Source organism: Lepidochelys kempii, chromosome 28 (genome assembly GCF_965140265.1).
Source record: "Lepidochelys kempii isolate rLepKem1 chromosome 28, rLepKem1.hap2, whole genome shotgun sequence".
In the NCBI taxonomy this organism is placed as follows: domain Eukaryota; kingdom Metazoa; phylum Chordata; order Testudines; family Cheloniidae; genus Lepidochelys; species Lepidochelys kempii.
The window spans coordinates 504,643-523,878 of NC_133283.1; the positions used below are offsets into that span (position 1 = coordinate 504,643).

At 69.7% G+C, this 19,236-nt stretch overlaps 1 protein-coding gene across 1 annotated transcript in view; it reads left to right on the top strand.

The window, feature by feature from the left end:
- The first annotated feature begins 3,627 nt into the window (after window positions 1-3,627).
- Window positions 3,628-19,236, top strand: part of ACAP1 (ArfGAP with coiled-coil, ankyrin repeat and PH domains 1) — a 23,491-nt gene continuing 7,882 nt past the window's right edge. The window contains 13 exon segments of the mRNA XM_073326450.1: window positions 3,628-3,851; window positions 7,481-7,538; window positions 9,393-9,512; window positions 10,378-10,431; window positions 10,670-10,728; window positions 11,494-11,677; window positions 12,714-12,758; window positions 14,261-14,356; window positions 14,416-14,577; window positions 16,462-16,536; window positions 18,280-18,392; window positions 18,645-18,696; window positions 18,916-19,016. Coding sequence (XP_073182551.1) covers window positions 3,799-3,851; window positions 7,481-7,538; window positions 9,393-9,512; window positions 10,378-10,431; window positions 10,670-10,728; window positions 11,494-11,677; window positions 12,714-12,758; window positions 14,261-14,356; window positions 14,416-14,577; window positions 16,462-16,536; window positions 18,280-18,392; window positions 18,645-18,696; window positions 18,916-19,016 — 1,172 coding nt within the window. The 5' untranslated portion in view covers window positions 3,628-3,798.

The following is a 19,236-nucleotide window of genomic DNA, read 5'->3' on the forward strand; positions in this document are numbered from 1 at the left end:
GCACTAAGGGTGGGCGCGCTCCGTTCGCGCGAGGGGTGGGCGCGGCTCCGTTGGCGCGAGGGGTGGGCGCGGCTCCGTTCGCGCGAGGGGCGGGCGCGCTCCGTTCGCGCGAGGGGCGGGCGCGTTAAGTTTGCGCGAGGGGTGGGCGCGGCTCCGTTCGCGCGAGGGAGGGGCGCGCTAAGTTCGCGCGAGGGAGGGGCGCGCTCCGTTGGCGCGAGGGGTGGGCGCGCTCCGTTGGCGCGAGGGAGGGGCGCGCTCCGTTCGCGCGAGGGAGGGGCGCGCTCCGTTGGCGCGAGGGAGGGGCGCGCTAAGTTCGCGCGAGGGGCGGGCGCGCTCCGTTCGCGCGAGGGAGGGGCGCGCTAAGTTCGCGCGAGGGGTGGGCGCGCTCCGTTGGCGCGAGGGGTGGGCGCGCTCCGTTGGCGCGAGGGAGGGGCGCGCTCCGTTCGCGCGAGGGAGGGGCGCGCTCCGTTGGCGCGAGGGAGGGGCGCGCTAAGTTCGCGCGAGGGGCGGGCGCGCTCCGTTCGCGCGAGGGGCGGGCGCGCTCCGTTCGCGCGAGGGGCGGGCGCGCTGCGTTCGCGCGAGGGGCGGGCGCGCTCCGTTCGCGCGAGGGAGGGGCGCGCTCCGTTCGCGCGAGGGAGGGGCGCGCTCCGTTGGCGCGAGGGAGGGGCGCGCTAAGTTCGCGCGAGGGAGGGGCGCGCTCCGTTGGCGCGAGGGAGGGGCGCGCTCCGTTGGCGCGAGGGGTGGGCGCGCTCCGTTGGCGCGAGGGGTGGGCGCGCTAAGTTCGCGCGAGGGGCGGGCGCGCTCCGTTCGCGCGAGGGGCGGGCGCGCTCCGTTCGCGCGAGGGAGGGGCGCGCTAAGTTCGCGCGAGGGAGGGGCGCGCTAAGTTCGCGAGAGGGGTGGGCGCGCTCCGTTCGCGCGAGGGGTGGGCGCGTTAAGTTTGCGCGAGGGGTGGGCGCGCTCCGTTCGCGCGAGGGGTGGGCGCGCTAAGTTTGCGCGAGGGATTGGCGCGCCTCCGTTCGCGCGAGGGGTGGGCGCGCTAAGTTTGCGCGAGGGAGGGGCTCGCTCCGTTCGCGCGAGGGGTGGGCGCGCTAAGTTTGCGCGAGGGATTGGCGCGCCTCCGTTCGCGCGAGGGGTGGGCGCGCTAAGTTCGCGCGAGGGGTGGGCGCGCTAAGTTCGCGCGAGGGGTGGGCGCGCTCCGTTCGCGCGAGGGGTGGGCGCGCTCCGTTCGCGCGAGGGGTGGGCGCGCTCCGTTCGCGCGAGGGGTGGGCGCGCTAAGTTTGCGCGAGGGATTGGCGCGCTCCGTTCGCGCGAGGGGTGGGCGCGCTAAGTTTGCGCGAGGGAGGGGCTCGCTCCGTTCGCGCGAGGGGTGGGCGCGCTAAGTTTGCGCGAGGGATTGGCGCGCCTCCGTTCGCGCGAGGGGTGGGCGCGCTAAGTTCGCGCGAGGGGTGGGCGCGCTCCGTTCGCGCGAGGGAGGGGCGCGCTAAGTTCGCACGAGGGGCGGGCGCGCTCCGTTCGCGCGAGGGGTGGGCGCGTTAAGTTTGCGCGAGGGGTGGGCGCGGCTCCGTTCGCACGAGGGGTGGGCGCGCTCCGTTTGCGCGAGGGGTGGGCGCGCTCCGTTTGCGCGAGGGGTGGGCGCGTTAAGTTTGCGCGAGGGGTGGGCGCGCTCCGTTCGCGCGAGGGGTGGGCGCGCTAAGTTTGCGCGAGGGATTGGCGCGCTCCGTTCGCGCGAGGGAGGGGCGCGGCTCCGTTCGCGCGAGGGGTGGGCGCGCTAAGTTTGCGCGAGGGATTGGCGCGCTCCGTTCGCGCGAGGGAGGGGCGCGGCTCCGTTCGCGCGAGGGGTGGGCGCGCTCCGTTCGCGCGAGGGGTGGGCGCGCGCTCCGTTCGCGCGAGGGGTGGGCGCGCTAAGTTCGCGCGAGGGGTGGGCGCGCTCCGTTCGCGCGAGGGGTGGGCGCGCTAAGTTCGCGCGAGGGGTGGGCGCGCTCCGTTCGCGCGAGGGGCGGGCGCGGCTCCGTTCGCGCGAGGGGCGGGCGCGCCTCCGTTCGCGCGAGGGGTGGGCGCGCTCCGTTCGCGCGAGGGGTGGGCGCGCTCCGTTCGCGCGAGGGGTGGGCGCAATTATAATAGGTGCAGGTCGCTAACTCTAGGAGTTCCCCCTTACAACTCCGCTCCTCGTGCGGCCTCCTATCACAGCAGGTGGACGGTTCCCTCGGGGCTGCCTCGTGTTACCCCACGGTAATAAAGTGAAACGAGTCCGTGCGTTCGTGCAAATAATGAGTGCAAGCCGTGGGTGAGAATAACCACGGGGGGGCCCATCCCTCCTGTACATAATTAGTGCAAACGACTAACTAGCGTGGATAATAATTCGTGCAGATCAGTGGGTGGAACTGTCGGCATAGAAAGGGGACCATTCCGGCCAGCGTTATGCCCAGTAGTAAGTAGCACTCCGAAAGTTAGTTGGCATAAACTCGACTGAGTGGTGCAAATAATAGCTCCTTACCGCTAACAATGAAAGTCAAACATAACAGTTGGCGGAGCTGAGCCCGCCTTCAGACTAGCCTGAGTGGCTCGTGAGTTCGGTGTCACTCCATGCAGGACCTGCTGGGGAGACCAGTAACTGGTGCACCCAAAATGGCTGCTAATTCCCAGAGGCACAGATTTTTAGGTCGGACGCCTCCCTAGGGGTGGGGAAACTTTTTGGCCCGAGGGCTATGGGGTGGAGCCAGAAATGAGGTCAGGGCGCGGGAGGGGGCTCCGGGTGGGTGTGGGGCATGGGGTGGGGGCTCTGGCTGGGGGTGTGGGCTCTGAGGTGGGGCTGGGGATGAGAGGTTTGGGGGTGCAGGAGGGTGCTCTGGGCTGGGATCGAGGGGTTTGGAGGGGGATCAGGCCTGGGGCAGGGGGTTGAGGTGCAGGGGGGAGGCTCAGGGGTGCAGGCTCCGGGCGGCGTTTATCTCATGTGGCTCCTGGAAGCAGTGGCAGGTCCCTTCTCCGGCTCCAAGCCATAGCCGGACGTCTCTGCACGCTGCCCCGTCCGCAGACATGGCCCCTGCAGCTCCCATTGGCTCCAGTTCCCAGCCAGTAAAAGCTGTGGGGGTAGCCTGCCGAGCAGAGCCCCCTGGCTGCCCCTACACCTAGGAGCTGGAGGGAGGCCATGCTGCTGCTTCTGAGACCCCAGTGGGAGTAGCCCCCGACCCTGCTCCCCGGGGCCGTAGTTTGCCCACCCCTGCTCTAGATTATCTAGCCTGCCCCCACCTGCCTATCACAGGGCAGGGAACCTCAGTTTCTTCCCCCCTGTATGGAGCCCACCCATTTACTCTGGATTAAAGCATCCTCCAGAAAAGGCATCTGGTGTGGATCAGCCCCCAAGAGACGGAAAACGCAGCACTTCCCTGGAGAGTAGCTAATCCGCCCTGGGACCCCTCCCCGAGGCGGGGCCGGGCTCGGCGCCCCCGCCGTGCGCCCCGGGACCCCTCCCCGAGGCGGGGCCGGGCTCGGCGCCTCCCCCGTGCGCCCCGGGACCCCTCCCCGAGGCGGGGCCGGGCTCGGCACCTCCCCCGTGCGCCCCGGGACCCCGCCCGAGGCGGGGCCGGGCTCGGCGCCCCCCCCGTGCGCCCCGGGACCCCGCCCCGAGGCGGGGCGCAGGGCGGGGCCGCCGGGGAGCCCGGCGCTCTGGCTGGTATCGGTCGGTGGCTCCTTGCGCGGCGCGCTCCGGGGCTGCTCTCGCCTCTGTCCCCAAGAGGAGCCTTCTCCGGGCCGGGCCGGGGAGCCTGAACCTCAGTGGCCGGTTCTCTTCCTCCGTCCAGGATGACGGTGAAACTGGACTTCGAGGAGTGTCTCAAGGACTCTCCCCGGTTCAGGTGGGTCTCTCGCAGCGCTGGGGCGGGGAGTCCGGTTCGGTCCCGGTGCCGGTCCTGTTCTCCCCCCCCCGGTCTCAAGCCTCCCCTTCCCCAGGGCAGCTTGTGCGCTTTTACGCATCTCTCCATGCGCCTCTGGCTTTGGGGCCAAGCGGTCCCCGGGTGGTTCCCCGGCTCTGTAGGGAGCTGGAGCAGTGTGTCCCCTGGGACCTGGCCCCCTGTAAATGCTGGTTTATTTTCGGGGGAGGGGTTAGCAAATGAGGTTATATGGGGGGGCAGGTTGAGCTGTTGGGGAACCCCTCGGCCAAACAGCCCCCCAATTTAATCTCGCGGGAGGTAGGGGGTCGCTGGGATGGTGGGAGCCATCTCCCCTGGCGTGAAAGTGCGGGGAGATCCCCTGTCTTGGGGAGGGGTACTGGGGGGCTCTGAGGTGACCCCTCACCTGCCCCCTATGCCACGCCCCCGTAGTTCTCCACTCACCCCGTCCCCTCTCCAGGTGTCCCCCCTCCCCGGCACACATCAGCCATCCTCCCACCCCTTCTGCCCTTCCCTGCCCCCCTATACACCCTGCACCCCACTCCTGCTCACAGCCAATTTCCTGCATGTGTCTTCCAGACACCAGTGAGCCCACGTGGCACGAGATTCCCCCCCACACACACACACCCTGAAGCGGGGACGAGGGGGGGCAGGAAGCAGCCGGTGCGCAAGGTGCTGCGCAACCCAGAGGGCCGGAAACCAGAGCTGCGGCTGGGGAGGATGAGCAACTGGGGGCGGGGAAGACGCAGCTCCCCCGTGGGGATCAGGGGCCCTGGGGGTAGGGGATGGACACACAGGGCTCCCCCCATCGGGATCACGGGCCCAGGGGATAGAGGGGACACACATGCCCCCCGCCCCGTGGGGATCAGGGGCCCTGGGGGCAGGGGATGGAGGGATGGACACACAGGGCTCCCCACATGGGAATCACGGGCCCAGGGGATAGAGGGGACACACATGCCCCCCCCCGTGGGGATCAGGGGCCCTGGGGGCAGGGGACGGAGGGATGGACACACAGGGCTCCCCCCATGGGGATCACGGGCCCAGGGGACAGAGGGACGGACAGATACGGCTCCCCATGGGGATCAGGGGACAGAGGGACGGACAGACCCACATGCCCCCCCCCGGGATCAGGGCCCCTGGGGCAGGGGACGGAGGGACAGAGCCACATGGCCCCTCCACAGGGATCAGGGGGCAGGGGATGGACAGACCCACATGGCCCCCCACAGGGATCAGGGTTCCTGGGGGCAGGGGACGGAGGGACAGACTGACACGGCCCCCACGCGCTATCTCAGAGTGGGCAGGGGATGGAGGGATGGACCCACACGGCCCCCCCGCAGGGATCAGGGCCCTGGGGGCAGTGGACAAACAGACGGACCCACATGCCCCCCCCGCACAGGGATCAGGGGCCCAGCAGCACCAGGGGGCGGGGAGGGGTTTGCAGCCGGGTGCCAAGCACGGGGATGGGGCATAGCTTACACCCCCCCCTCAGCCCCCGAGCTGCATTCCCACGCCCCGATGTGGTTTGGGGATGGGGGCGTAGCTTACACCCTCCCTCCCCCCAGGGATCTGTGACCCTCGGGGGGGGGGGGGAATCCCTCATTCTGTCTCACACTCACACACACGCACCTGTTCCCCTTCTGTGGGTGTGTGTCTTGAATCTCTCTCTCACACACACACACACCCTTGTGTCCCCCCCTGCGTGTTTCTCTCATACCCCCCCCCACTCGCCGTGTACCCCTGGCTTTGTGTGTCTCTGTCTCTCACTCACACCCCTGTGTCCCCCCATCCGTGTCTCTCTCATACACGCCCCCGCCACTCCCCGTGTACCCCTGTTTTTGTGTGTCTCTCTCTCACACACACACACACCCTTGTGTCCCCCCCTGCGTGTTTCTCTCATACCCCCCGCCACTCCCCGTGTACCCCTGTTTTTGTGTGTCTCTCTCTCTCACACACACACACCCCTGTGTCCCCCCGGCTGTATCTCTCTCATACCCCACCCCACTCCCTGTGTACCCCTGGCTTTGTGTGTCTCTCTCACTCACCCCCCCTTTGTGTCCCCCCATCCGTGTCTCTCTCATACAACCCCCACTCCCCGTGTACCCCTGTTTTTGTGTGTCTCTCTCTCACACACACACACACCCCTGTGTCCCCCCGGCTGTATCTCTCTCATACCCCACCCCACTCCCTGTGTACCCCTGGCTTTGTGTGTCTCTCTCACTCACCCCCCCTTTGTGTCCCCCCATCCGTGTCTCTCTCATACAACCCCCACTCCCCATGTACCCCTGTTTTTGTGTGTATCTCTCTCTCTCTCTCACACACACACCCCTGTGTCCCCCTGGCTGTGTGTCTCTCACACACACACAAACACACACACCATGTCCCCCTTGGGGGGGGGGTGTCTCTCTCTCCCAGCCAGCCCCCCCACCCCTGATACCAGTGCGGAGATAGGGCTGTCTAGGGTTAGATCGTCCCATAGAGGGACCCTCCCCCCAAGATCAGCCCCAACCCCAGAGAATCCCCCATTTCCCTCACACCCCCCTCTTTTTGGGGGGGCTGGAGGAGGGCGCGAGGCCCCCAGTGCATGCTGGGACAGCTGGGAGCTGTCTTGGCCCCTAAGTCAGCCAGTCCCCGCCCTGGGGCCTGGTGGGAGCCGGCGCCCCCCAGAGGGGACAGGCCCCTGCCCCATTCCCTGCCCCCCCGAGCCAGCCAGTCCCCCCCTGGGGCTGGAGGGGAGCCGGCGCCCCCCAGAGGGGACAGGCCCCTGCCCCAGAAAGCTCGTCTCCCATGATCCTCTCTCCTCGCGTCATGGGTGGTTTTGCAGGCTTTATGGTTTCCATTTCCAAAATTGTCCCTGCCCTCCCCCCCGCCCCGGTCCATGCCGTCATGGTAACCAGTGTGGGGGGGTTGCCGGGCGACGGCGGGGGGGGGTGACAGGAAGCGGTTGTGGGGCTGATGGAGGTAGCAGGGCCAGGCCGGAAAGAAGCAACCGCAAGGGAGAGCGAGAGGCGGCTCCTGGGGAGGGGGGGGTGGTGAGGGAATGGGTGCCGCCGATTTACACCCCACCCCCTGAAAAAATACATCCCCCATTGACCCCCCCCAGGAGCCCTGTCCCCTGCCCTATTGACCCCTGATGCCCCCAGGAGCCCCCCCACCCCATTGAGCCCTGACACCCCTAGGAGTCCCCTCCCCCAGTCCCTTCTGCCCCCATCTCCTAATGAGCCCTGATGTCCCCTGCCCTCCCTGTGGCCCCCAAATGGCCCCCCCAGCAGTCGAGCCCCCCCCGGTGCATGCCCCCCCCCCAGCCCTGCCCTCTGCTCCTTCCCCCCCCAGCTGCTAACCCCTCCCCCTAGGCAGCCCCCCCTCCCTGTCCCCTGGGACCCTGATCCCTTCCCCAGCGCCCCCCTCCATGGACCCCAATACCAGCCTAGTCCCCGGCCCCGCAGCTGACCCCTCTCCCCTGCTGCCACGGGGTGCCCGCTCCAGCGATTCCTGGGGTGACCCTAGGATGACAAAGCGCCCCCCCCATGCAGAGGAAGGGTGTGGATGGGCTGTTAGCGACCCCCAGATCTTCCTTTAACCCCATCCTGCCCCCCCAGGGCTGCCGTCGAGGGGGTGGAATGTGATGTCTTTGAGCTGGAGACTCGTCTGGAGAAGGTGAGGTGGGGGGAGGGGAGGGGACCCAGGCGTCCTGATTGCACAGAGCTGTCCTGGGGGTCTGGATGGTGGGCATGGGGCAGGTCCTGGGGGGCTAGATCAGGAGGCAGGGTGGGGCTGGTTCTGGGGGCTGGATGGAGGGTGGGGGCTGGATGGAGGACGGGGGGGCTGGATCACAGGGCTGGATGGAGGTTGGGGGGCTAGTTTTGTGGGGCTGGATACTGGATGTGGGGCTGGATGGAGGGTGGGGGGCTGGTTTGGGGAGGCTGGATGGAGGGTGGAGGGCTGGTTCTGGGGGACTAGATTAGGAGGGAGGGAGGGCCTAGTTCTGGGGGGCTGGATGGAGGTTGGGGGGCAGGTTCTGGTGGGCTAGATTAGGAAGGAGGGAGGGGCTGGTTCTGCGGGGCTGGATGGAGGTTGGGGGGCAGGTTCTGGGGGCTGGATGAGAGGCAGGGGGCTGGTTCGGGGGGGCTATATTAGGAGGTGGGGGGCCTAGTTCTGGGGGGGTGGATGGACGTTGGGGGGGGCTGGTTCTGGGGGCTGGATGGAGGTTGGGGGGCAGGTTCTGGGGGCTGGATGGGAGGCAGGGGGCTGGTTCGGGGGGGCTATATTAGGAGGTGGGGGGCCTAGTTCTGGGGGGGTGGATGGAGGTTGGCGGGGCTGGTTCTGAGGGCTCAATGGAGGGCAGGGGCTGGTTCGGGGGGACTGGATAAAGGTTGGGGAGCAGGTTCTGGGGGGCTGGATGGCAGTTGGGGGATTGGTTCTGGGGGCTGAATGGAGGGTGGGGGGCAGGTTCGGGGGGGCTAGATTAGGAGCCAGGGTGGGACTGGTTCTGGGGGGCTGGATGGAGGTTGGGGGGCTGGTTCTGGGGGGCTGGATGGAAGTTGGGGGGCTGGTTCTGGGGAGCTAGATTAGGAGGCGGGGTGGGGCTGGTTCTGGGGGGACTGGATGGAGGGAGGGGGCAGGTTCTGGGGGCTGGATGGAGGGCAGGGGCTGGTTTGGGTGGGCTGGATGGAGGCGGGGGCTAGATTAGGAGGCAGGGTGGGGCTGGTTCTGGGGGGATGGATGGAGGTTGGGGGGCTGGTTTTGGGGGGCTGGTTCTGGGGAGCTAGATTAGGAGGCGGGGTGGAGCTGGTTCTGGGGGGACTGGATGGAGGGAGGGGGCAGGTTCTGGGGGGCTGGATGGCAGTTGGGGGATTGGTTCTGGGGGCTGAATGGAGGGTGGGGGGCAGGTTCGGGGGGGCTAGATTAGGAGCCAGGGTGGGACTGGTTCTGGGGGGCTGGATGGAGGTTGGGGGGCTGGTTTTGGGGGGCTGGTTCTGGGGAGCTAGATTAGGAGGCGGGGTGGAGCTGGTTCTGGGGGGACTGGATGGAGGGAGGGGGCAGGTTCTGGGGGGCTAGATTAGGAGGCAGGGTGGGGCTGGTTCTGGGGGGATGGATGGAGGGTGGGGGCAGGTTCTGGGGGGCTAGATTTGAAGGCAGGGTGGGGCTGGTTCTGGGGGGGCTGGATGGAGGCTGGGGCTGGTTCTGGGGGGCTAGATCAGGAGGCAGGGTGGGGCTGGTTCTGGGGGCTGGATGGAGGTTGGGGCTGGTTTGGGGGGGCTGGAGGGAGGATGGGGGGCAGGTTCTGGGGGCTGGATGGCAGTTTGGGGGCTGGTTCTGGGGGCTGGATGGAGGGCAGGGGGCAGGTTCTGGGGGGCTAGATCAGGAGGCAGGGTGGGGCTGCTTCGGGGGCGCTGGCGGGAGGCACTGGTTGCGGGGGAGAGTCCCCGTCAGCACTCAGTATTGGGGGGGAAGGTACTGGGGGGCCCCAGGCTGCGTGTGGCTGACCCCCACCCCCCGTCTCCCCGGCAGCTGCTGAAGCTCTGTGGGGCCATGCTGGACTCGGGGCGTCAGTACTGTGCGGCCAGCAAGGCCTTTGTCGGCGGGGTGCGCGACCTGTCCCAGCACGCCCAGGGGGACACCATGATGAGCGTGAGTCTCCCACCCGGCCAGGCGGGGGGGGGGGCCGGGGGGGCCGATTCAGGGGGACCTGGGGCTGCGGGGGGGGGACCGTCGGGCTGGACTGGGGCTGGAAGAGCCCATGGGGCTGATTCAGGGGGATCTGGGGCTGGGTGGGCCTGTGGGTCTGATCTGGGGACGAATCTGGGGCTGGAGCCCGTGGGGCTGGGCTGGGGGGGCCCATGGGGCTGATCCAGCGGGGGCCAGGGATGATCTGGGGCTGGAGAGGGATGGAGGGGGTGATTCAGGGGGATCTGGGGCTGGGGAGGGCATGGATCTGATCTGGGGCTGGAGGAGCCTGTGGGGTTGGGCTGGGGGGCCCATGGGGCTGATCCAGCGGGGCTAGGGGGGATCTGGGGCTGGGGTGGGCGTTGGTCTGATCTGGGGGGGCTCCACTTGTGGGACCGCCTGGGCCATCACCTGTCGCCCATGGGGCCCTGAGCCAGCTGGGCTGGGGGGGTGCTTCAGTCCCCCCTCCCCCCCCCACCAATGCAATACTGATCACACGTGGGGGGTGAGTCCCGTCTCCCAGCTCCCCTAGGGGGACTTGGGGGGCAGAGCTGAGGGTGCTCATCCCCCACCCCCAGTGTGACGCTAGGGGGTGCTGTGGTGACCCATTGAGCTGCATTGCTGCGGGTTCTCTGTAGCCTGGGGAACTCCCTGCCACATTACACTCTCTCTCTTAAGGCAGAGAGCGGTGCAAAGAGGAGGAACTTGGCCTTGGGGCTGGGGAATCCCCTTGGGTGGGGAACAGTGCAGGGGCAGGGACACACAGCAGCTTGGGGAGGGGGCCCTGCTGGCCCCTCACTCACCGTCTCCCCCTTGTTCTGCCCCCCAGGAGTGCCTGGAAAAATTCTCCGACAGCCTCAACCAAATGCTTGACAACCAAGTGGTAAGAGACCCCCCCACACACCCCCGCTCACCTTCCAGCTCCCCCTTCACCCCTGCTTTGGGCCTCGCCCCCCAACACCTCTGACTCCTCCCACTCCCAGCTGGCCCCCACCTCCTCCCTGCTCTAGGCTTCTCTCCCACCAATCTCTGACCACTGAGCCCCCCATCTCTGATCCCATCCTTCCTCTCTCCCCAGCCCCCCAATCTCTGACACCCCCCCTTTTCCTGGCTCGTTGCAGGAGCTTCTGGACAGCACCCAGCAGTCGTCCCGGCATCACATCCATACCCTGGTGAAAGAGTGAGTTTTTGGGGGGGCTGGGGGGCGTAGGAGGATGGAGGGGGAACTTCCCAGGGGGGTAGCTGGGAGGAGAAGTTTTGGGGAGGGGCAGGGTAGATGGTTAGGGGGGTGAGAGGTTGAAATGAATGAAGGGGGGGGCATTGTGGGGGTGCCCTGGTGATCTGGGGGGGCTGAGTGGATTCAGGATGAGGTGCCTGGATTGCGGGGCAGCGGGCGGGAGGTTCCGGGAGGGGGGCTGGATCTGGAGTTGGGGGCTGGTTGGGGGTGGGGAGGCAGGCTGGGTTCTCGGGTGGGGGGGTGGGGTGCTGATTCTGGGTTACGGGGGTAGCAAGGGGCTGGGTTTGGGAGGGCAGGGGGCCAGTTTCGGGGGCCCCCCCCCAACCTCCTGCTGTTCCAGGGACGTGAAGCGGTTCAAGGAGGCCCGGAAGGAGTTCGAGTGGGGCAGCGAGGGGCTGGGTTTGGGGTGGGGCTGGGTTCCTGGGGGTGGTTTCAGGGCCCCCCCTGACCCCCCGCTGTTCCAGGGACATGAAGCGGTTCAAGGAGGCCCGGAAGGAGTTCGAGCGGGGCAGCGAGGAGCCGGGTTTGGGGGGTCTGGGTTCGTGGGGGTGGTTTCAGGGCCCCCCCCGACCCCCCGCTGTTCCAGGGACGTGAAGCGGTTCAAGGAGGCCCGGAAGGAGTTCGAGCGGGGCAGCGAGGGGCCGGGTTTGGGGCGTCTGAGTTCGTGGGGGTGGTTTCGGGGCTCCCCCTGACCCCCCACTGTTCCAGGGACATGAAGCGGTTCAAGGAGGCCCGGAAGGAGTTTGAGCGGGGCAGCGAGGGGCTGGCCAGCGCCCTGCACCACAACGCCGAGGTGCCGCGTCGGAAGCAGCACGAGGCGGAGGAGGCTGCCCAGGCCCTGCAAACTGCCCGCACCAGCGCCCGCAGCCGCGCCCTGGACTATGTGCTCCAGGTGGGCACCGGGCATGTGTATGTGTCTGGGATCAGGTGTGTCCAAAAGCCCTGGCGGCTCCGGTCAGCACCACCCACCGGGCCGTTGAGTGGGCCGGTCAGCGGCCCAGTGGGGTTGGCAGGCTCCCAGGAAGCAGCCGGCATGTTTCCCCAGCCGGCTCCTCTGCGGAGGGGCAGCCAGGGGGCTCCGCACGCTGGTCCCGCCCCAAGCGCCGCCCCTGCAGCTCCCATTGGCTGGGATCCGTGGCCAATGGGAGCTGTGGGGGCGGTGCCTGAGGACGGGGCAGCGTAGGAGCTGGAGGGGGGGACATGCCAGCTGCTTCCAGGAGCCGCTTGAGGTATGTGCCGTCCGGAGCCGGCATCCCTGACACCCCCTGCACCCCAATCCCCTGCCCCAGCTCTGATCCCCCTTCTGCCCTCCGAACCCCTCGGTCCCAGCCCCACCCAAGGGCCTGCACCCCAGCCAGAGCCCTCACCCCCCTCCCGCTCTCTGAACCCCTCAGTCCCAAACCTCTGATCCCTGCCCCCCCCCCGCAGAGCCTGCACCCCCAGCTGGAACCCTCACTCCCCCCCCAACCCCCTGTTCCCGCCCTGATCCCCCTCCCACACCCCAGCCCCCTGCCCCAGCCAGTGAAAATGAGCAAATGAGGGAGGGTGGGGAGAGTGAATGGTGGGGGGGGGGGAATGGAGTAAGTGGGAGCGGGGCCTCAGAGGAGGGGTGGGTTTTGTGTGTATAGAAAGTTGGCAACCCTAGTCTGGAACCGGTGGGGGAATATGGGGGGCAGGGAAGAGGGAGGGGCGTGGGGTGGGGGAATATGGGGGGCAGAGAGTCCTGGGATGGGGCTGGAACTGGGGGAGCAGGAGAGGGGATGGGGTCTCTGGAACTGGGGGGTGTCTATAGGGGGGCTCGGGGGCTTCCTAGGATGGGGGGCAGAGCTGGGCGTGGAGAGCTTTGGGGGGAGGGTTTCTGGGGGGGATCAGCCCCCCAGTTCTCTCCAGAATTGACCCATAGAGTTGTCCTCTCCCCTGCCCCCCAGATCAACGTGATCCAGTCCAAGAAGAAGTTTGAGATCCTGCAATTTGTGAGTTGGGTGATGGGAGGGGGTACACTGAGGAGAGGGGGGCCTGTGGGGGGCAAGAGGTGGGTGGGGGGTTCTGGGGGCAGGGGGGCTGTGGAGGGATTGGTGTCTGTGGGGGAGGAGATCTCTGGGGGGCAGGGTGAGTGTGAGAGAAGAGCTCTGGAGAGTCTGTATCTGGGGGGGCTGGGCAGTGCGTGGGGGGCTCTGAAGGGCATTGGGGGGCCATCAGGGGGATGGAGGGATAGAAGAGATCTGGGGAGCAGGGCAGAGAGGGCAGAATGTGCTTGTGAGGAGGGCATGTGGGGGGCCCATCGGGGTCGGTAGGGGAGGGATTGGGAGGATCCATGTGTAATCGGGGTGGGCAGTATTGGGGTCAGGGGTGGGGGTGGTGGGGTACTGTGAGGTGGGGGGGCTCGGGGTGAGGGGAGGAATGGGGGTTAGGCTGGTAGCAGTGCAGAGTGGGCAGGAAGGGGGGACTGGGATGGGGGGCTCGGGGTGGGGGGTTCAGGGTGGGGGACAGTGCGGAGGGGGCAGGATAGGCGGCTGTGGGGTGGGGGCAGTGCTTAAGGGTAGGAAGGGGGGCTATGGGATGGGGGGCTTGGTGGGGTCCAGCGTGGGGAGTTCGGGGGGGCAGGAAGGGGGGCCTGTAAGGGTGCAGGGTTCGGGGGCAGGAAGGGGGGGCTGTGAGATTGGGGGCTCAGGTGGGAGTCAGTGCATAGGGGGCAGGACCGGGGGCTGTAGGATGGGGGTTCGGGGTGGGGGCAGGAAGGGGGGCTGTAGGATGGGGGTTCAGGGTGGGGGGCAGTGCGTAGGGGGCAGGGTGGGCGTTCAGGGTGGGGGGCGGTGCGTAGGGGGCAGGAAGGGGGGCTGTAGGGTGGGGTTGGTGCGTAGGGGGCAGGATGGGGGTTCAGGCTGGGGGGCAGTGAGTAGGGGGCAAGATGGGGGGCTGTAGGGTGGGGGCGCTGCGTAGGGGGCAGGATGGGGGGCTGTAGGGTGGGGGCGGTGCCTAGGGGGCAGGATGGGGGGCTGTAGGATGGGGGTTTGGGGTGGAGGGCAGTGTGTAGGGGGTAGGACAGAGGGCTGTAGGATGGGGGTTCGGGGTGGGGGCAGGAAGGGGGGCTGTAGGATGGGGGTTCAGGCTGGGGGGCAGTGAGTAGGGGGCAGGGTGGGCGTTCAGGATGGGGGCAGTGCCTAGGGGGCAGGATGGGGGGCTGTAGGGTGGGGGCGGTGCATAAGGGGCAGGATGGAGGGCTGTAGGTTGGGGGCGGTGCGTAGGAGGCAGGATGGGGGGCTGTAGGGTGGGGACGGTGCCTAGGGGGCAGGAAGGGGGGCTGTCGGATGGGGGAGCTCGGGGGGGGCTCGAGGTGAGGGGCGGTGCCTAGGGGGCAGGATGGGGGGCTGTAGGGTGGGGGCGGTGCGTAGGGGGCAGGAAGGGGGGCTGTAGGGCGGGTTAGGTGGGGGTCGGTGCGTAGCCCGGCTGTGACCCCCCCCCGTCTGCCCCCCAGATGCTGGCCCTGATGGACGCCCAGGCCTGCTGCCTGGAGCAGGGGCACCGGCTGGCCCAGCAGCTGGAGAAATACCGCAAGGAGCTGGGCGACCAGGTGGGGGACCTGGGGGGGGGGCCGGGGGATACGGGGGGGGGGCAGGTCTGGGCGGGGAGATGGGGGGGGGCGGGGACTTCCCAACCGGGAGCCATGCAGCAGCCAGGACGCGGCGCGCACATCCTGGCCGGCGGCGCGGGGCCCGGGGGCTCCTCTGCCCGGAGACCATGTCACCGCCCCGGGGAGCCTGCGCCCGCGGCCTCCGGGCCCACCTCGGCCAGGTGGGTGCCGGACTCCTGGGTTCTCTCCCCGGCTCCGGGAGGGGAGTGGGGGCTGGTGGGTCAGAGCAGGGGGGCGGGGAGCCAGGACTCCTGGGTTCTCTCCCCGGCTCCGGGAGGGGAGTGGGGGCTGGGGGGTTAGAGCAGGGGGGGCGGGGAGCCAGGACTCCTGGGTTCTCTCCCTGGCTCTGGGAGGGGAGTGGGGGCTGGGGGGTTAGAGCAGGGGGGGCTGGAAGCCAGGACTCCTGGGTTCTCTCCCCGGCTCCGGGAGGGGAGTGGGGGTTGGGGGGGTTAGAGCAGGGGGCGCGGGGAGCCAGGACTCCTGGGTTCTCTCCCTGGCTCTGGGAGGGGAGTGGGGGCTGGTGGGTCAGAGCAGGGGGGCGGGGAGCCAGGACTCCTGGGTTCTCTCCCTGGCTCTGGGAGGGGAGTGGGGGCTGGTGGGTCAGAGCAGGGGGGGCGGGGAGCCAGGACTCCTGGGTTCTCTCCCTGGCTCTGGGAGGGGAGTGGGGGGCTGGTGGGTCAGAGCAGGGGGGGCAGGGAGCCAGGACTCCTGGGTTCTCTCCCCAGCTCTGGCGGGGAGCGGGGGCTGGTGGGTCAGAGCAGGGGGGCCTGGGAGCCAGGACTCCTGGGTTCTCTCCCCGGCTCTGGGAGGGGAGTGGGGGCTGGGGGGTTGGGGGGGGGGGCGGGGAGCCCGGACTCCTGGGTTCTCTCCCCGGCTCTGGGAGGGGAGTGGGGGCTGGGGGGTTAGTGTGTGTGGTGGGGGGATACAGCGTCGGGGGTGGGCTGTTGGCAGGAGGTCATAGGCCGCCTGGTCGGCATGTAGTGGGGGGCTATGGGGGAATCAGACACCCCCGTATCGAGGAGCTGTGGGGGGAGGTGTTCACAAGAACAATCCCCCCCCCCCCCAGAGCCAACTACAGCAGCTGCCAAGTTTGACACTCGCTCGGCTGCTTCCTGTTTTCACTTCAGGTTTCCTGCTCGGTGACCTCTGACCCCCCCCCGGCTTAGGGGGGTTCCTGCTGGGGCGGGGTGGGGGGGGGAATGCAGGCTTGCTCCCCTCGCAGCCCAGATGTTAAGGGGAGGGTGGAAAAATCAACAGGACTCAAATGCCACGCGCAGATGCTGTGGGAGAGAACCCAGGAGTCCAGGCTCCCAGGCCCCCTGCTCTGACCACTAGCCTGCACTCCCCTCCGAGAGCCGGGGAGAGAACCCAGGAGTCCTGGCTTCCCCCCCCACCCCTGCTCTAACCCCCCAGCCCCCACTCCCCTCCCAGAGCCGGGGAGAGAACCCAGGAGTCCTGGCTTCCCCCCCCACCCCTGCTCTAACCCCCCAGCCCCCACTCCCCTCCCAGAGCCGGGGAGAGAACCCAGGAGTCCTGGCTCCCAGCCCCCCCTGCTCTAACCCCCCAGCCCCCACTCCCCTCCGAGAGCCGGGGAGAGAACCCAGGAGTCCTGGCTCCCAGCCCCCCCCCCCAACCCCCCCAGCCCCCATTCCCCTCCCAGAGCCGGGGAGAGAACCCAGGAGTCCTGGCTCCCAACCCCCCTCGCTCTAACCCCCCAGCCCCCACTCCCCTCCCAGAGCCGGGGGGAGAACCCAGGAGTCCTGGCTCCCAGCCCCCCTGCTCTGACCCCCCCAGCCCCCACTCCCCTCCCAGAGCCGGGGGGAGAACCCAGGAGTCCTGGCTCCCCGCCCCCCCTGCTCTAAGCCCCCAGCCCCCACTCCCCTCCCAGAGCCGGGGGGGAGAACCCAGGAGTCCTGGCTCCCCGCCCCCCCCTGCTCTAAGCCCCCAGCCCCCACTCCCCTCCCAGAGCCGGGGGGAGAACCCAGGAGTCCGGGCCCCCACGGGCTGTCTGGGAACTTCACCCTCCGTCCTTCCCGCCCCTGCAGCTGCACCAGCTGGTCCTGGAGTCGGCGCGGGAGAAGCGGGACATGGAGCAGAGACACATCATGATCAAACAGAAGGTGAGGGGAGAGGCTGGGGGGCAGGGGATGGGGGCAGGTGTGGGGGGAGGGGGGGTCTCCGGTGGGTGGGTATGGGCGGGGCCTTCTGGGGGGGAGAGCTATGGGGGGCAGTGGGAGGAGCCTGTGGTCGGGGGTGTGGCTGGGGTCTGGAGGGGTGGGGCCTGGGCCAGAGAGGGCGGGGGTGAGGGCTAGGGATGGGGGGTGAGCCCTGGGGGTTTGTGGGTTGGGGCCAGGGCTGGATATGGGGCAGCAGCTGGTGAGGCGAGGTCTGGGGTGGGTGGGGGCGGTGCTGGGGTGGGGGAGCAAGGCCCAGGCCCAGGGGAGAGGGGCTGGACGCGGGGCCCTGCGGGTGGAGGGGCGGGGCCCTGAGTGGTGTGGGTGGGGTGTAGGCGCTAGCGTGGGTGGGGCTGGCGTGGGGGGGGCAGGTCTGGGGGCGGTCAGGTGGGGCCGAGGGGGGCAGGGCTTGGTGGTGGGGGCAGGGCTGCGGCAGGTGGGGTGGGGGGCTGGGGGCAGTGAACTGGGGGCGGGGCTCAGTGGGGTGGAGGCGGGGCTGCAGGGGGTGGGACGGGACCTTGGGAGGAGGAGCCTGGCTGGGGCTGGTGGGGCGGGGCTCTGGGGTGGAGGCGGGGCTGTGGCTGGGGGCGGGGCCCGGGGCGAGGGCGGGGGCTGTGAAGAAGGGAGGCGGGGTCCTGGGGGGGAGGCGGGGCCCGGGGCGAGGGCGGGGGCTGTGAAGAGGGGAGGCGGTGCCCGGGGCGAGGGCGGGGGCTGTGAAGAGGGGAGGCGGGGTCCTGGGAGGAGAGGCGGGGCTGTGGCTGGGGGCGGGGCCCGGGGCGAGGGCAGGCGGGGTCCTGTCGGGGGAGGCGGGGCCCGGGCCCAAGACAGGGGCTGTGAAGAGGGGAGGCGGGGTCCTGGGGGGGGGAGGCTGTGAAGAGGGGAGGCAGGGTCCTGGGGGGGGAGGCGGGGCCCGGGCCCAGGGCGGGGGCTGTGAAGAGGGCAGGCGGGGTCCTGGGGGGGGAGGCGGGGCTGTGGCTGGGGGGCGGGGGCTGTGAAGAGGGCAGGCTGGGTCCTGGGGGGGGAGGCTGTGAAGAGGGCAGGCGGGGCCCTGGGGGGGGGAGGCGGGGCCCGGGGTGAGGGCAGGGGCTGTGAAGAGGGCAGGCGGGGGTCCTGGGGGGGAGGCGGGGCTGTGGCTGGGGGCGGGGGCTGTGAAGAGGGGAGGCGGGGTCCTGGGGGGGGAGGCGGGGCCCAGGCCCAGGGCGGGGGCTGTGAAGAGGGGAGGCGGGGTCCTGGGGGGGGAGGCGGGGCCCGGGCCCAGGGTGGGGGCTGTGAAGAGGGCAGGCGGGGTCCTGGGGGGGGAGGCTGTGAAGAGGGCAGGCGGGGCCCTGGGGGGGGAGGCTGTGAAGAGGGCAGGCGGGGCCCTGGGGGGGGGGGAGGCGGGGCCCGGGGGTGAGGGCAGGGGCTGTGAAGAGGGCAGGCGGGGTCCTGGGGGGGAGGCGGGGCTGTGGCTGGGGGCGGGGGGCTGTGAAGAGGGCAGGCGGGGCCCTGGGGGGGAGGCGGGGCTGTGGCTGGGGGCGGGGGCTGTGAAGAGGGGAGGCGGGGGTCCTGGGGGGGGGAGGCGGGGCCCGGGCCCAGGGCGGGGGCTGTGAAGAGGGCAGGCGGGGTCCTGGGGGGCCCGGGGCGAGGGCGAGGTCGTGGAGCGGGTGGGGCGGGGCCGTGCCCCCCAGTGACGGCCCGCCCCCCCCCCAGGACCTGTCCCAGGACGAGGCGGTGCTGGAGGGCCGTGGGGAGGCGCCGGACGGGGTGGTGATGGAGGGGTACCTCTACAAGCGAGCCAGTAACGCCTTCAAGACGTGGAGCAGGTCAGAGACCCCCCCTCTTTACCCCCCAATTCCCCCCACGCCCCCCCCCCCCGATTCCCCCCACGCCCCTCCCCACTCCCCTGCCCGGTGCACATCCACATCTGTCCGGGGGGGGGCCCGAAGACCCCCGTGTCCCCCCGCCCGACCCACTTCCTTCCCCCCCGCCCCCTTATGGCTCTCCCCCCCCAGGCAGGGGGCTGTGGCCCCCGAACCCCTCTCCCCCCACTGACAGCCCCCCCCGCTCTCCGCCAGGCGCTGGTTCTCCATCCAGAGCAATCAGCTGGTCTATCAGAAACGGGCCAAGGTGAGTGGGGGCCTTTGTGGAGGGGCTGGGGGGGGGGCCCCAAGGGGTCGGGGGGACGGGGCCCGGCCAGGGGTGAGTTGGGGGTGCAAAGGAAGGGTGGGGAGGCGGCTGGTCTCGGGGGGGCAGAGGGGTGGGGCGGGGGGGCTTTCCTCGCTGCCCCCCCCCAGGAGGCAGAGGGTTGGGGGGGGCTATGGGGTGCTATCTCTCTGCCCCCCCCAGGACGCGTTGACGGTGGTGGTGGAGGACCTGCGGCTCTGCACCGTCAAACCCTGCCCCGACCACGAGCGGCGCTTCTGCTTCGAAGTCGTGTCCCCCTCCAAGTGAGTCCTGCCCCCCAACCCCGCTGCCCCCCCAACTGCCCCCCCGCGTCGGTGCCAAGCCCCTGCCTCCACCCGCTGCACCTCCCCAGCCCCGCCCCCCCCATCACCAGCTTTCTCTCCCCCTGCTCAGGCCAGGCCTCCCGTCCCCCTCTGTCTGGGGGGGGAAGGGGGGGTCCCACGGAGCCCCCCCCCCAAATGCCCCAACTCTGAGATAGCGCGT